Source organism: Annulohypoxylon truncatum (assembly GCF_022578515.1).
Source record: "Annulohypoxylon truncatum strain CBS 140777 unplaced genomic scaffold F4807scaffold_11, whole genome shotgun sequence".
NCBI lineage: Eukaryota > Fungi > Ascomycota > Sordariomycetes > Xylariales > Hypoxylaceae > Annulohypoxylon > Annulohypoxylon truncatum.
The window spans coordinates 689,744-704,868 of record NW_025953797.1 but is presented as its reverse complement, the minus strand read 5'-3'; the positions used below and the strand labels follow the sequence as shown (position 1 = coordinate 704,868).

Genomic DNA, 15,125 nt, shown 5'->3' with positions numbered 1-15,125 from the left:
GTACGTAGCGCCATTTCTAGAATTCTATTTGCTTACTATATCAGAATTTATGAATTGTAATTACGAGAGAGCGGAACGGAGCTAGATCAATCATGAATCAAACTGTTGGTAATTGACCTATACACGCTTCAAACTATCAAGTATCTTGGATCCTTCGGTCAGCTAGGTACTTAGAACTTTTGAAGGAAGGTAGCTCCAGAGGAAGTATTCAATGCTGCTAGACGCGAGATACCGGTGACGTACCCTCGCAACCGACCGCAACTGTCTTAGAAAGGCAGGCCAATGGGCATTAACCATGTCGTGTGACACAACGGACATCCGATGCGGGATCAGTTCGCCCCTTCCCTAGATTCCCTACCTCACCTACCTCCGGTTGTCAAGGATTAGATAGGTTTAAATATACTCTAGGTCTCACCTTCTTGACACCATGAGGAATTTAATTACTATTCACCATCATCTCCGCACCGCTTCTAGGCCACTTATCAATTCTTTATACGGGCCCTACACACTCGAACATACCTTCACAATCCAACTTAGCCCCTCTCCCACCCCACATCTACGTAACATATCTACCCAAGCCAAGCCGCAACCCACACAACTCAAAAACGCGGCACATACTCAGACAACAGAAAAGAAAAAACCATGGCGCCCGTCACAGAATTCGTCCTGCTACCCATCAAGCCGGACGCGGCCCCGGAGACCGTGTCGTCGGTGATCCAGGCGAACATCGCGACGCTGCTCGCGCAACCCGGGTGCCAGCGCGTGCGGCAGTCGCGCGTGCACGAGGACCAGGCCAAGCTGCGCCTATTCGCGGACTGGGACTCGGTGGACGCGCACCGGGCCTTCGCCAGCGACGCCTCTGCGTACACGCCCTTCCGCGAGCGCATGGGACCCATCATCGACGCCTCTTCCTTCGGCCCCGCGAACCCGCGGCAGCCCCCTTACCACGTCGCGTTTACGCCTTTCCCGCCGACGGTTCTCGACGGCCCGGACAAAAGCCAGAGCCCCGTCGTCGAGGTTCTGCAGTTCTATTTCGCGGGTGATGTTACTGACGAGCAGAGGGCGAAAGTCGAGGGTACGGCGAAGGAGTTTCTGGAGAAGCTTAGGTCGAGCACGAAGGGGATGACGGGAGAGAGCGCGCTGGGCTGGAGCGTGGAGACGGATGTCCGGTTTAAGGGCGAGCCGAGCCGTGTGATGGTCGCGGCGGTCGGGTGGACGAGTGTTGAGGCGCATCATCAAATACGCGATACCGAGGCGTTTAAGGAGCTTATTCCGATGCTGAGGGGCCTTGAGGGGCTTAAGGGCATGGATATGTGCCATGTGGCTAACACTACGACTGAGAAGAGTTAAGTGAGCTAGCTAGCTGTCTCTGGGAGATATCGGGGAGGATGGTGGGAAATGCCGTCTCGTTTGCTCGATTGACATTGCTTTGTCGGTTGCTATCTCGGTCGAAAGTATGTCTGCGGAGGCCTTTTAGAAGTAGAAAATAATTGCAACGAGCTTGGTAATTTAGAAAGGTACTTGGTCTCTTCAAATGCTATGGCCAGTATGGTATTCTCCTATCTCTGCGAGTGCTACCCCATGAATGGGAATATCAAAGAGACATGACTATTTCCAAGCGAGAGCAGATTCCTTTGCACAAGATTAAAAATGAAAGCCTTAGAAAATGGCGGATATGAAGGGTGTGATTAATATAATATGTTATACATAAGCATCGCTCTACCTATATGTCTTATCATGATTGCGTAGGGTATCTGTCTAATCCCAGAAAGCCCCCAAAGATGTTCCCGCCAAAACCTCATCTAAACGACCATCCTGAGATGGAGACCGAGTAGGGTATATATGAGTAGCTAGGTATATAGATCCAAAACGCCAACAAATGCCCTCCTCTCATAGTACCTTGGCTACGTCATCTGGGTCAACGCTGTCTTGTTCATCATCGCCCTCGTCTTCATCTTCTTCCATAGCTGCTCTCCGCAACCGCTCGCGCGTAACTGGATCCTGTTCCAGTTCTTGCCAGACCTCTAAGCCCCATTCCTCTAAACTATCATCGACGCTCCTCGGCTTCCACGGCGGCCATTTCCACACACCCGCAATGATCAAATTGCGTTTCACCACTTTGTAAGCCGTCTCCATCGAGATGAGTACTATCGTTACGACGATGAGTGTTACCCACCATATCGGATCCGTTCCGAACGTGTTAATGAATCCGTTCCTGGCTGGGTAGGGGCTCGGCTGCGGAGCATAGATCCCTGAGAGGAAGGCTTGCCAAGCCCACCATCCTGCCATAGTGATGCCAAACGCTCCTAGGACAATGGCCGTCTTATGGTGTGTTTCGATAATGCTGTAATTCTCGTTAGCAATGTGTTAAGCCGAGTAAACCTGAGAAACTCACAAAATCTTCCAGTTGATCCAAATCACACCAACTGTAAACACCAAGTCGCCAAAGGCGAAGAGACTATCATCGGAAGCATGTCCAAACACGCTGTAGGCAGCCCATACACCGAGCCATACAAGCACGCCTTCTGTAGCCGCAGCAGCCATCCAGCGCACAAATTTAGGTATGTTTAACTCCTTATTCCTCTGCCCGTGTACGTACAGCTCAGGCACGGCAAGAAGTGTCTCTGCACTAAGATCCTGCTCCCATATACCCAGACAGATGACACATAAACTTGTAAATAACGTGTTGAACACGGTTAAACTCCAGTTCTCATAAAGACTAGTTCCGGTGTAGCCATTGTAGCGTTGGTACATTGCCGTGGGTAAATAGAAGAACATCTCCTTCCAGAAGGTGTTGAGAATGAACTTCGCCGTGCGGACATAGTTCCAACGGCCGTGGACAAGGAGTAGACGCTGTAGGAAGCGAAATTTCGCGATAGCGTAGTCGGCTACACGAGCAGCCTGGAGACCCTCCTTACCCGAGATTCCAACCCCGACATGGGAGGTTGAAATCATCGCTAAGTCATTAGCACCATCGCCGATTGCGAGAGTCAGAGCACTCGGTACTCGTTGTCGGATAGCTTTTACAATCATGGATTTTTGAGCTGGCGACGCGCGGCAGCATATGACGGAGTCAATCTTAGGAATGAGGGTATAGAAGAGATCCGTAAGTTGCGCTGATTGCTCAACAACTGCCAAAGTTTGGCCGTCTATGACCGCAACACTGTGAGTGCAACCAGTCTCAAGGTCCTCGGATATGTCGCTCATCTGTGTCTCTAACGAGCCCTTCGAAGAATCGAGAATGAATATATCGGAACCTGGGCGACAGATTCGTGCTGAGTGAGCAATATTGATGGCTGTTTCACGTTTATCTCCCGTCAACATCCAGATTTTGATATTGGCGCGGCGAAGCTTGTCGATGGTTTCGGGCACGCCGACTTGGAGCTTATCCTCGATTGCTGTCGCTCCAACAAGGTCAAACGACTGTTCGATTAGTTCACCTGCTGCTTCGATCATATCCTGGCGATTAACTAGACTTGTCGTTGCATCGTTGTATATTTTCTTCCATGTTTCGTATTCGCTGGTAGGTATGAATTTCCTAGCAATTAATAGGGTTCGTAGGCCCTCGGTAGCAAAGTCATCCAGATGTTTGAAACATCGACTGAAAGTTGTCGACTCGTCGTAAATGGAGGCGTCGTCAAGAAAATTGAATTTCTCTGGCAACGGCCTTGGCGTTGACGGGCTTACTCTCAATAGCGTGTTCGATACTTCGAGAGACGTAGTTCGGATGCCGAGTGTCGGACGAGTTCTATCTCCAGAGAGCCGCGATCTCGTTGCTTCCACAGATCTGCTCCTTACGATTGCTGGTGTTTTGGTAGGTACATCAAGTTGCGCAAGAGCAATACTATTCCGATTTCCCGGGATATTCCGTCGTAACGTCAGGCTTGGGCGGCCGCCAAAGCTATTTCTCACCTCCAACTGTTCACTTCTTCGTAAAAGCTCATGTTCGATCTCGACGCTCTTACGGACTTCCGTTGCCTTCTGCATTGCTACATGAGCCAACTTGAGCCTAGGAAGTATCATGGAATCTGCACCCTTGCAAATGATGCATATTCTCCCGTCGGGGTAACGCACGACAATTGACATGCGTTTCCTCTTACTGCTGAACTCGATGACATCAAGGATCTGATACACTTCAGTCCTTTTATTGCCATCTCCGACGTCAATATGTAGAGTCACAGCCTGGGAGGATCGATGGGCAACTAAGTACCCAAGTTCCTGGGCAGCACGAACAAGCGCTAACTCGTCCGGCGACGAGGCTTGAAAATCGATCTTCCCATCTTTCTCCTCCGGCAAACACGTATGGCATAGCGCTATGCATAAGATGTAATCCTTAGCTTGCCTTGCAAATGCTGACGTTGGTCTTAGTCGAATATACTCCAATAGATCTGTAGTTGTTACATCCGGCTGCAAATGGTCCGGGCGAGCAGATGATCTCCACTGAGACGACGATCTCCTCTCCGACCGAGGTGTGAAAATTGATGACGGTGAAGAAAGAGGATATAGTTCAATATCTTCATGAATCACGCTAGCAACCTCCCTGGACCGCCGAGGCATTGCGACCGCCGTACTTACACTGAGATTTTGTTCGGTTGTCGCCGTGACTTCAGATTGAATATCCATTTCGTGTAGCCACGATGTACCAGCAATACTCAATTTGCGAAACTTCATGACGTTCTCCGTTAGTGTACCGGTCTTGTCGGAGAAGATATAGCTGACTTGACCGAGGTTCTCCAAAATGGTATTGGTGTTACACCGAGCTGGAGTATCGGTAGCCTCATCGTACATCTCTACGTCGTTGTTTAATAAAAGCATCTGGCCAATCCTTGTTATTTCGAGAGTGACGTAGAGAGCGAGAGGGATAACGTTATTAAACATGATCGCATAACCGATAATGATTTGCTTGAATTCCACGGTAGCCATAGAGACGTACCACGACCCTTGCTCGGTGGATCGTCGCCAGATGACATATCCCATAGAGCATCCCACTGTCAAGATAATGACGTAGAGCGCAAGTGCAATAACGATTTTGTTGGCAATCGTCTCCAATGCCGGCTTTTTAGCCTGAGGATGTTGATTCGCATTCAGACGGATCTTGCTCTCCTCCCCGGTGTTAATAACCATACCAATAGCGTGCTCGGTATTTCTAAGCGTGCTTCCTCGGTAGACGACCTCATTAGATGTTAAAGGAAGTGTCCGACCGTCTACGGTTACACGCCCGTCAAAACGATATAAATCGGGATTCGGGTCTTCAAGAACGAACTCAGCCTGGTAGCTGCGAAGGCCGGCAATGGTACGACAACCCTTGAAATCCGGGAGAGATTCTCGGCTTTTAAGATTCGTCTCGCCGTCAAGGTCCATGGTGTCGATATATGCTAACCCATTCTCTCCTGTAGCGTATAAAAGAACTAAATCCGCGGGCACGGCCTCATCGCGGACTAGCTTAACAATGTCACCAACCCTGACATCTTGCCATTTAACTTGCCTCCATCCGTACTCCGAATCGATCTCCTCGACGTTAGATTCAACATCCTTCTCCGTGGTCTTTTGTCTGCCCGGGAACCATCTTCGAGTTGATAGCGCAGAATTTAAATTCAGAGACTTGCGCTTCAAAACTCTCGCGGCATTGGCGTTCTCGAAATTATCCAACCTATGTCGTTTATAATCATCATATCCCTCTTTCACAATCGTTAAGAGAACAAAGAATAATAAGGGTAGAATGGTTGTATAACTCCCGGTCGTACTTAGTCCTGGGATCGCTTGGGGGATTCCGACGCAGAGGAAGTAGAAATTCGCTAGTCGCGTGAATTGAAATATTATCTGTTTTGGTATAAAATCAATTAAGGTATATCGCGAGGTTCGGATCGTATTCGATATGTACGGATGACCACGCCGCTCATCGATGAGGGCTTGTTCGTGCTCGACTCGCAACGGTATATGCCGGCCATCTTTGGAAGGCTTCAGAGGCTTCTGGCGTAATATTGCCTCCAGAAAATATTTCTTGTACCATTGCGCGGCGCACTCTTGCACTTCTCCTCCAACCCTCTCCAGCCGCCTCCGAGTCTGCCGAGCGAGAGTCGTAACCGTGCCTATTTCTTGCTTCTTTACAATATCGTGTTCTTTACGGTTGGCCGATGGAGGCATTATGCGCAGGCTCGAGCGAATGTAGCCGCATCGCAAAATCTTTCGCGAGCGCCAACGGAATGGAACTTTTCACGAGATTTCTCTCACTGAAGGCCCATGTCCGTGATTGTGAAAGAGGTAATTATCGAGACGCAATGCAATGGGGAACGAGTGTATAAAGCAGTCGAAAACGAATGACTGGCCGCAAAGAAGCCGATTCCCTGAGTCGCGAAAAGACTTGAAGCGCTTTCCAAGACCAAGTTCAGCTGGAGTATGTCCAAGGGAAGAAGAGAAGATTCGTAATTGTTACTCCGGCCATCACGATCTATTCTAATACATTGTACATTCCCTGTTTACCATGCCGGGCAAGCCCGTATTAGTGGACGTAGCTTCCATAACGGTTTCTTGGCATCGATCGTAGGTACCATTTCGCCATGTTTTCGCAGCGGCTAGTACTTATCCGGACACGCAACCGACTGGAACCAAGCATGCTATGTAAGTGACTTAGAACGCTTAGAACGCATAACATTGCATAACGTGGGTCGCCATGGAATGACCTTCACCAATCACCCGACCACGAACGCATTCTCCTCATTTTATGCCGAAACCTACGATTTGCACTTCATACGCACTTACATAGGTAATGCAAGTGTAGGGTTTGCTTTGACGGGAATCGTTCAGCCCTTACCCAGATCAATGTAAGATATGAATTGCAGCTTGGTATAAACGAGATAACTTACCTTCCGTGTAGGAATGTCAAACTCTCAATAAGTATTACTGCTTAATCAAAGTATCACACCCACCTAAACCACCTACCCACCTCGTATTTTCGCTGACGAGGCAGGTTGTCAGTTGAGCGTATTGCAGATAACCCTGCATCAATACAGCAAGTCTTGAAGTGGTTGCTATCTCTTTCTAAGACCCGAGATGTTTCGAATCAAAACAGCGAGGATAATCTACCCAGCTATGTGCATACAGAGAAACACGCACCGACTTATTAATATAACTCACAAAGCCAAATATTAGGAAAAACACTTACCGATCATACAGATATAAGAGCTAAGTCATAAGAAACTAGGTGCTTGGTAAAAAGTAGTTGCATGGAGGCAGTTCGTGATAGCAAGATTCAGCACCCAGTCTGCCAGTTAAGCCAAGTCTTGGAATAGTCAATTAAGAGATAGTGAAGAACAAAACAAGAAATTCGGAATTTATAGAGGAGTTTACTTGGCAAACTAAGACTCCTGTCTCTTGAATACCTTGTACCTACGTACGAGGTGTGTATAGTAGATATATAATAATATGTAGACAATTTCCAATGTTGCTTGACATTTAAGACATTCAATATCGTCTGCTGACATAAACTTTAGTTTAAATTGCTTTTCGGCAGATGACGTGTGCCATGGGATTGCGACAAGTATTTAGGTACTTCCTCGTAGTAGGGCTGCCCAGTGCCCAGTCGGAGATAGCATGGTTTAGCATCGGCCGACCATTAATTGGAGAAAGCTCAGGCGCTGGAGCCTTATGCATGTGCATTGTGCTTCATTAAAATCCTCGAGTTTCACCGGGACGCGTTTCGAGGAAAGCGATAACGATAAACCATCGATGTAATCATCCCAGCAAATACCGAACCTAACCTATCTACCTATCTATTGACCTATCTATCTATCAGTCCAACTCACCGTCAATACTTCCTAATCTCCACCACGCGACAAAGATCACCGCTCCTCTAAATCGACTCCAGCTTGAGAGACTCCAACTTTCATGCATGCCTCCTCCTGAGCAGCTCACACCAGAGTCTGCAAGCCCTCTTGTTAGACCAGAGGTAGCCATCACGTCCGACCATGACCCCGCCATGAGTGATCAAAAGCCCGCCAATCTGCCAGATGCTTCCTCGCCGACCGTCGCTGCTATTCCGCCAGAGTCAGAATTAAACGAGACTCGGAGCAAGGACAAGGATGGCGGGAGCAAGAGTGACACACCAACCGCCCTGGATGGCCAAACTGCTAAGGACAAGGCCCAAAGCATCTTAATGGACCTTACCGAGGATAAGGCCCCAACAAAGCAAACTGCCGACAAGGGAAAGAGCCCGGTCGCTGGAGACGTGCCGGTTGATAAAGCCGGCCGAGAGTCTACCTCTGATGCTTCAGCTGACCCTCTAGAATCATCCGTCGCGACTCTCAAACCCACGAGACCACAGTATTTAACAATCACACCCGCCCCATATGTTGACCCCACGCCCCCAACCCCAGAAGGGTCTCAGCCTCCATCGAGAACCAACTCCGCCCACCGATTCAAGGGACATGGCACCGAACCGTCTCCAACCCGATCCGATGCCGGGTATGACGAGAGACGCTACCCAAGCGAGGATGAGCAGGAGGGCAACTCTCGCTCGGAAATCCAAAGCATTATGGAGCAGTTCCCTGAAGAGGGCGGTGGCCCCGGGGAAGACGAAGTAATGAGTCCACGACTTGAGATTACCTCACCCCTTCTCGGTAGTCCTCCGATACAACATCCCCCGAGAAAGTCCAGCCTTGAACCCCTCGCTCCGAGTATTGCTCAGCAGTTGCAGGACATTCAGGGCTTGGGGCTTTCGAACACGTCGTCAATGAGTATTAGGTCAAAGGAGAAGCAGAAAGAATTTGATGATCAAGGCCCGCCGGTTCCGCCAAAAGATGGACCACCTGACGAAAGGGTTCATACCACAGACTCCCAGTCTTCGTCTGCGGCGCCCTTACATCGGCCGCCGCCACCAGATCCGGAGCCTGAGCCACCGCTTCCTTTTGATTTCCATCGGTTCTTAGAACAGCTAAAGCATAAAAAGGCTGATCCTGTAGCAAGATATCTCAAGTCCTTCCTGTCCGAGTTCGCAAAACGCCAGTGGATGGTCCATGAACAAGTGAAGATTATCGGCGATTTTCTCGCATTCATAGCCAATAAAATGGCCCAGTGCGAAGTATGGAGTGAAGTTTCAGACGCAGAGTTCGACAACGCCCGCGAAGGGATGGAGAAACTTGTTATGAATAGGCTTTATACACAAACCTTTTCACCCGCAATACCTCCTCCCCAGCCTATCCCTGGTGCGAAGCCAAAGCGCCGGGGGGGCGATCGACCGATGGGACCAGGGCGGCGCGGGCAGCACCAGGAGGACGTAGAGAGGGACGAAATCCTAGCGCAAAAGATCAACATCTACGGCTGGGTCCGGGAAGAACACCTGGATATTCCGCCTAGCAGTGACAGTGGCAAGAGGTTCCTCACTCTTGCTGAGCAGGGCAAGTTTTAGCGGACACGAGTATACGATCTGTCGCTAACTATCCTAGAACTCCTCAAAATCAAATCCTACCGAGCACCCCGGGATAAAATCATTTGTGTTCTTAATTGCTGCAAAGTCATATTTGGTATGAACGCCGCAGTGACAACCTATCACCAGACTAACCGATGCATCAGGGCTTCTCAAGCATAACAAGTCTGACTCGTCCGCCGACTCATTCATGCCGCTTCTAATATTTGTCGTATTACGTTCTAACCCAGAGCACCTAGTCTCTAATGTTCATTATATCTTACGGTTCCGAAACCAAGACAAACTCGCCGGGGAAGCCGGGTACTATCTCTCATCTTTAGTAAGTACTGATTGGTGTGAAGATATCAAGTTCGTCTACTTATCTTGTGGTTAGATGGGTGCCATACAATTCATTGAGAATATGGACCGCACCACTTTGACGATCTCGGATGAAGAATTTGATAAAAATGTTGAGGCGGCCGTTTCTGCTATTGCAGAAAAACATCGAGCAGAGGAACCTCCTGCGCCTGTTCCTGCTACAGCTCAGCCTCAACTATCCGAAAAGTCGGGACTACAACCTCCAGGGTCCTCTTCCGCGCGCCCATCACTCGATCTAGATGGGCCGAACGCACCACGTCGATCTTTGTCCTCTAATGATGATAACGACTCTGGTGAAGAAGGACCTGCAATCACCGGTTTACTTCGTTCGATTCAAAAACCCCTTTCGTCCATTGGTCGTATATTTTCAGAGGATGCAAGTGCTGCCGGCCCTAGCTCACCTATTCGCTTATCCCAATCAGATACTCCCCGTCTTAGTCCGCGGCCGAGTATGGATAGACGCCCTTCGACGGACTTGCGTCAGCGGTTGTCCGCAGAGGAAGCTGCGGCAAGGCAGGCGAGCGCCGAAGTTGCTGAAGCTCAGAGAATACATCGAGCGGAACACAATAACGTTGTAGAGACCCTTGCAGGAATGTTTCCAGATCTAGATAGAGACATCATTAGCGATGTTGTCTACCAGAAAGAAGGAAGGTTAGTTGCTTCATCAATTCTCCAACTATCTTCAGCCTACTAATATTTTCTTTTAGAGTTGGTCTCGCAGTTGATGCGTGCCTTGCTTTAAGTGCATAGTTGCAATTTACGTGGGATCATTTACTCCCACATCGTTCAGCATTGGGAGGAGCAATTCATAGACAGTCGCAATAGGTGAGAATGGGGCAAGAACGTCAATCGAATTACTTTAATTAGCTGAAGCGACTTTTAGGCCTCGATATGGTCTTTTATTATATCGACATAACCCCAATAATACCCTGAATTTCACCATTCGCTATTTTGTCTTTGGCAGTACAGTCTTGATATGGCCCTATCGAAATCGATTCATCGTGCTTATTGTTCTCAATGAAGCCAATGTGGCTATACAGTTCTTATCGTCGTATTACCAGCTGACTTGCTGACTAGCCAGAGAGGGTTAGTTATATTCTAGGATGTAATCTTCATAGGTAGGTAGAAATAGAAAATCCAGTCCAAGGTTTATTGACGCTCGTCACTTTTATCCAGGCAGCCTGCCGCAGTTTGGGGGCTATGTACGCCACCATGCAGGAGGTAACCCACCATCACCACTAATAAGTCCTAGGTCCTACTTACCAGCGTACTATAAACATTGCGCATCTTGCACACGGAGACGTCAGAATGAGCTGAGACTAATTCCAACCATATCGCCAATTACAAAATGGCCGGCAAAATTACCTACCTCTGGAAACTCACCACTCGGTCGGCCTCGACGCCATTCCGGATCAAAGGTCATCGGCTGTCGGCCGGATTCTGGATTCGATTTACTAAGGACGTTGTAAATGAACCGCCTAAAGACGAGGACGTAAGTATCAATCTGACAAAACGTCGAATCGCGCCATGTTCCAATCCAGTCTGACATATACCGCAACTTATAGGATCTTTCCGAGAACCGGTACGTGTACGACCCTCTCCCGGACGGAAAGCACATCCGATTACTCGAGTTACACCCGGGGTCGGGCGACGACCCACTCAGTGGAACCCTCCGCTCGGTGTCGCTAGCGGACTCCGCGTACGGCAGGTTCGACGCCCTGTCCTACGTCTGGGGCGACATGCATAGGCCCGGCGCAGCCACGATCGCCCTCGGCTCCGGGCAAAACCTCCGGATAGCGCCCAACCTGACGGACGCGCTCCGCCAGCTCCGGCACAGCAAGCGGTCGCGCGTGATCTGGGTCGACGCGATCTGCATCAACCAACAGGACGACGCCGAAAGGGCGCAGCAGGTCCCCTTCATGGCGGAGATCTACACGCACTGCCACTCCGTCCTCGTCTGGCTCGGCCTGCCGACGCCGCACACGCGGCTGGGCATGGAGATCCTCGCGTTCCTGGCCCATAGTAGTTCTAGCATCGGCGCCGGCGACGACGCGCCCTGGGCCCGCGAGCAGAACGACGTTGTCGAGGCCGCGATCAACGATGTCTTGGGACGCCCGTACTTTAGCCGGCTGTGGGTGGTCCAGGAGGCGGCGCTCGCGCCGCGCGTCGTGATGCACGTGGGCCGCGCGAAGCTGGAGTGGGATAGGGGCGCGGCGACGCGCCGCTTCCTCATGCGCATCAAGATGGCGGAGCTGGCGCCCTCGTGGCAGACGTCGGCGCTGCGCGACGCCGTCGACTTCCGCCCCGTTAGGGAGCTGTTGGAGCAGAGCCTGGCGGCGGAGGCAAGGCGTACGGGAACCCCGGAGCCGACGACGCTGTTGGACGTCGTGCACTCGATTCGTAATAGGAATGTGATGGACCCGCGAGACCGCATCTACGGCGTCATGAGCCTCGTCACGCCCGCCGAGGTCGCGGGCCTCGTGCCTGATTACTCGGTCTCGTGGGAGGAGACGTATCGTAGGTTCTACGACTTGGTCGAGAGCAGGGTGCTGAGGGATCCTGGGACCACGTTGGAGGATGTGAAGGGGGTTGGCGGGTGATGGATGGATGATACGGCTGGATTGGGTGTTTGGTACGGTTGGTGTTGGTGAGTTTGGCGGGAACATTTGTGGCAAGTATATCGGTTGTAAAGGTCGGTCACTGGCCTCGGTAGGTATACATGTGTCTAGGTTGGGTTCGACGACGTCCACGAAATAACGATGCTAGGATGGGCAAACATTTGAGTGATTATCCTGCTTTTCCTTTATTAGCGCATATTTCATACAAATGTAAGAGACTAAGGCTAGGCTTTTTGACGTAGATGGTATGGTGAACATTATTCCCGTCGCAATGTGTTACGCGATGGACGCATCAAGAAGTTCTGATATTCTGTGGTCATGAGGATGTAACAGGAGTATTGTTTGATGTGTGATTTCTTTGGGCATGGGAATTAATAATAGATGTATTTACGACGCAAAGCCCATGTGTCATCAGCCTAGGTATTCTATTCTCACATACACTGGCAGTACAGCAGTTAGTCAAGTAGTCACGGTTGGCATGGCAGACTGTAGCAACCCGTTAATAACAATTGACAACTGGCAACCTTCATGCAGCAGGAAGGATAACTAGAAAGTAGCTTTGTTGAGATTACTAGATGATGTGATACGAAACTGTTGCAGGTGGTGTGTTGTATTGGCTTCTACCTAGGGAATTTGTGCAGCAGAACGATTCCATTGGCTTAGTAATAATCTCGTAGGCTCTTTTCCCAAAGCACACGTTTGATTAACATCAAATCCTATCCATTGTCTCGAGCTTTCGGCTTTTACCATCTACCTACATTGTTGTTCCATCAGTACTAGCATAAAATCAAATATATTTCTTCGAATCGAGGTTCTTTTAGATTGAGATCTATGTTGTTTGTCGGACCCATAACTACATAAAGTCTGCTAATTTTTATGTCCATCCCATGTATTCTAACGTCAAATTTATGAAGACATTGAAAACTCTCCAAATGGCTGATTTAACCAGTTACCTATTTTAGCTGGGATCCATTCTATGATTGGTGGACATGATATAAATTGCAGGGATTGGAGAGTCGCAGCCAATAGGAAGGGCTGAAAGTGATATACGCCCTATTCCTAGTGTGTCTATTACACGATTTTAGTATCTAGAAAAGCTTTAGATATCTTAGCAAACATAGGTACTCACAAGAAAAATCTCGCAGGAGGGAGAATTGGGATTTCTGGGTTTCAGGATTCCTAAGTGATAATACTGACGAGATTCTACACCATGAATAGGACTACATCGGGAATAGTGTCCCTTTAACACCATAGATATACTGTAGATACATTCACAATTGACGCTGACTGCAATTAGGGGAGAAGACAAGTATTAACGTCCGGCACAATCATAACCTCTACTGTAGGAAATACCTAGCTACAAAATATTAACAACGCCAAGTACCTAGATAAATAATTTAAAGCTAGGTAGGTAGGCATGGACGAAAATAGGTCTGTATGACGATGTCTAGATATATAGTAGTTGGCACTGGCTACAATAGTTAGCACGCTGTCTGACAGCCGTCCTGGGAAAATTCTTCAAAGTTTGTCCATCTAGACCAGTCCAAGAAAACACTCAACGAGTACTATGAGTCTTGTTAACAAGACATACAGTCAAAAAATGGGGGGGAGTCGAGTCATAGCATATCGAGGCAGTCTTGTACGTAGACAAACATTCACAACATAGATGAGTAGCATGCTCTAGGGCCAACTTCATACGGTAGTCACCCCCCAGGGCTAGTTGCCTACGACAACATGTTGCGTGAAGTTACGCATTTACTTACCTCAGCAACTGAGCTAGGCACATAAAGTATAATAGCAACGTGCCCATAACTCCTGATTTATTCTTTGCCTGGTAACAGGAAAATCAGAATCTTTCTCGGTCGTCACTTAGTGCCAACTTTGAAATCTATTTGTTTTTCTAAAAATACTCAGACACTATTCACTTTTCCCATCCGGTTTCCATCAGCCCGCATACCTTTTCACATCTCCATCGGCTATTCGACTACAGTTTCCTTTTACTTTCTTCACAACGTCTTCTATTCCGTCCATTTATCACGTCTTCGCCCTAAATCATTCCAGACAAACTACATATCGTACATCTTTTCCCTGATTGAGGCGACAATGGCGCATGGGTCGAATTCAGGTTCGACGCAGCACCACTGTCCCGGCCGAAAAATCTATTCAACACCCTGCCGCACTGGCAAGATTGCTGGCCTCGGCGTTTATTGCGTCACTCATCAAGACGCTTGCCGTATCCACGACATTTTTAAGTTACAGGGAGAGAGGTGCATCTCGTGTATAGCTGCGGACGCAGCTGCGGAACGTGCCCGTCGAGCACAGGCTGCAAAGAAGAAGGAGGAAGAGGCAGCTAAGAAGGCTGCTGAAGAGGCCAATAAGAAGATTCGCAAGAAAGAACGTTGGACTCAGGAAGAAAAAGAGAAGGGTGCTCGAGAGAAGAAGAAGGACGACGACGGCGACAAGACGGATAAGGCCAAGAAGGCCAAGGAGAAGAAAGAGGCAAAGTAGGAGGTAAGTCTTAATTGAATGAGTTCTTCCCATTTCATCCACCTCTTCTCTCCTACATTATATTCACATACGACATCAAATTCCTTGCGGGCCAAAATTTTGGGTTGCAAACATTGCTGGAGTCACATGGATGCAGTGGTATCGATACAGCGTACAGTTTGATACTAAACTTGCATGCTTACATAATCACACGTACCTTAGCAACCTTGAAGCTAACCAAT

General features: G+C 49.0%; 5 protein-coding genes across 5 annotated transcripts; 4 read left to right on the top strand and 1 right to left on the bottom strand.

The window, feature by feature from the left end:
* The first annotated feature begins 480 nt into the window (after positions 1 to 480).
* F4807DRAFT_46918 (uncharacterized protein) lies at positions 481 to 1,871 on the top strand. Its single transcript, XM_048002683.1, has one exon. It carries the CDS (start codon positions 643 to 645, stop codon positions 1,348 to 1,350), a length of 708 nt encoding a protein of 235 aa, XP_047855528.1. The 5' UTR covers positions 481 to 642; the 3' UTR covers positions 1,351 to 1,871.
* On the bottom strand, positions 1,683 to 6,469 carry F4807DRAFT_421197 (phospholipid-translocating P-type ATPase). Its single transcript, XM_047997568.1, has 2 exons — positions 2,396 to 6,469; positions 1,683 to 2,344 (listed from the first exon to the last, which is right to left on the bottom strand). Exons 1-2 carry the CDS (start codon positions 6,142 to 6,144, stop codon positions 1,891 to 1,893), a joined length of 4,203 nt encoding a protein of 1,400 aa, XP_047855527.1. The 5' UTR covers positions 6,145 to 6,469; the 3' UTR covers positions 1,683 to 1,890.
* A 1,419-nt stretch (positions 6,470 to 7,888) lies between these two features.
* F4807DRAFT_459236 (uncharacterized protein) lies at positions 7,889 to 10,528 on the top strand (the record flags this gene model as incomplete). Its single annotated transcript, XM_048001327.1, has 5 exons — positions 7,889 to 9,353; positions 9,441 to 9,518; positions 9,568 to 9,740; positions 9,795 to 10,429; positions 10,486 to 10,528. The coding sequence occupies 5 exons, from the start codon at positions 7,889 to 7,891 to the stop codon at positions 10,526 to 10,528; spliced, it is 2,394 nt and encodes a 797-aa protein (XP_047855526.1).
* A 271-nt stretch (positions 10,529 to 10,799) lies between these two features.
* F4807DRAFT_46872 (heterokaryon incompatibility protein-domain-containing protein) lies at positions 10,800 to 12,545 on the top strand. Its single transcript, XM_048002632.1, has 2 exons — positions 10,800 to 11,270; positions 11,344 to 12,545. The coding sequence occupies exons 1-2, from the start codon at positions 11,127 to 11,129 to the stop codon at positions 12,376 to 12,378; spliced, it is 1,179 nt and encodes a 392-aa protein (XP_047855525.1). The 5' UTR covers positions 10,800 to 11,126; the 3' UTR covers positions 12,379 to 12,545.
* Positions 12,546 to 14,385: 1,840 nt separating this feature from the next.
* F4807DRAFT_46860 (uncharacterized protein) lies at positions 14,386 to 15,016 on the top strand (the record flags this gene model as incomplete). The annotated part of the gene is made up of 1 exon (XM_048002614.1): positions 14,386 to 15,016. A coding segment is annotated over one exon (519 nt), but the record flags the coding sequence as incomplete, so codon positions are not given.
* Between the last annotated feature and the right edge of the window lie 109 nt (positions 15,017 to 15,125).

What these genes read in the sequence shown, in the direction of transcription:
- F4807DRAFT_46918 (XM_048002683.1), top strand. Translation starts at nt 643, where the DNA reads ATGGCGCCCGTCACAGAATTCGTCCTGCTACCCATCAAGCCGGACGCG.
- F4807DRAFT_421197 (XM_047997568.1), bottom strand. Translation starts at nt 6,144, where the DNA reads ATGCCTCCATCGGCCAACCGTAAAGAACACGATATTGTAAAGAAGCAA. An exon ending in TGGATCAACTGGAAGATTTT is followed by an intron (nt 2,345 to 2,395) that starts GTGAGTTTCTCA and finishes CGAGAATTACAG; the next exon opens with CATTATCGAAACACACCATA.
- F4807DRAFT_46872 (XM_048002632.1), top strand. Translation starts at nt 11,127, where the DNA reads ATGGCCGGCAAAATTACCTACCTCTGGAAACTCACCACTCGGTCGGCC. An exon ending in AACCGCCTAAAGACGAGGAC is followed by an intron (nt 11,271 to 11,343) that starts GTAAGTATCAAT and finishes CGCAACTTATAG; the next exon opens with GATCTTTCCGAGAACCGGTA.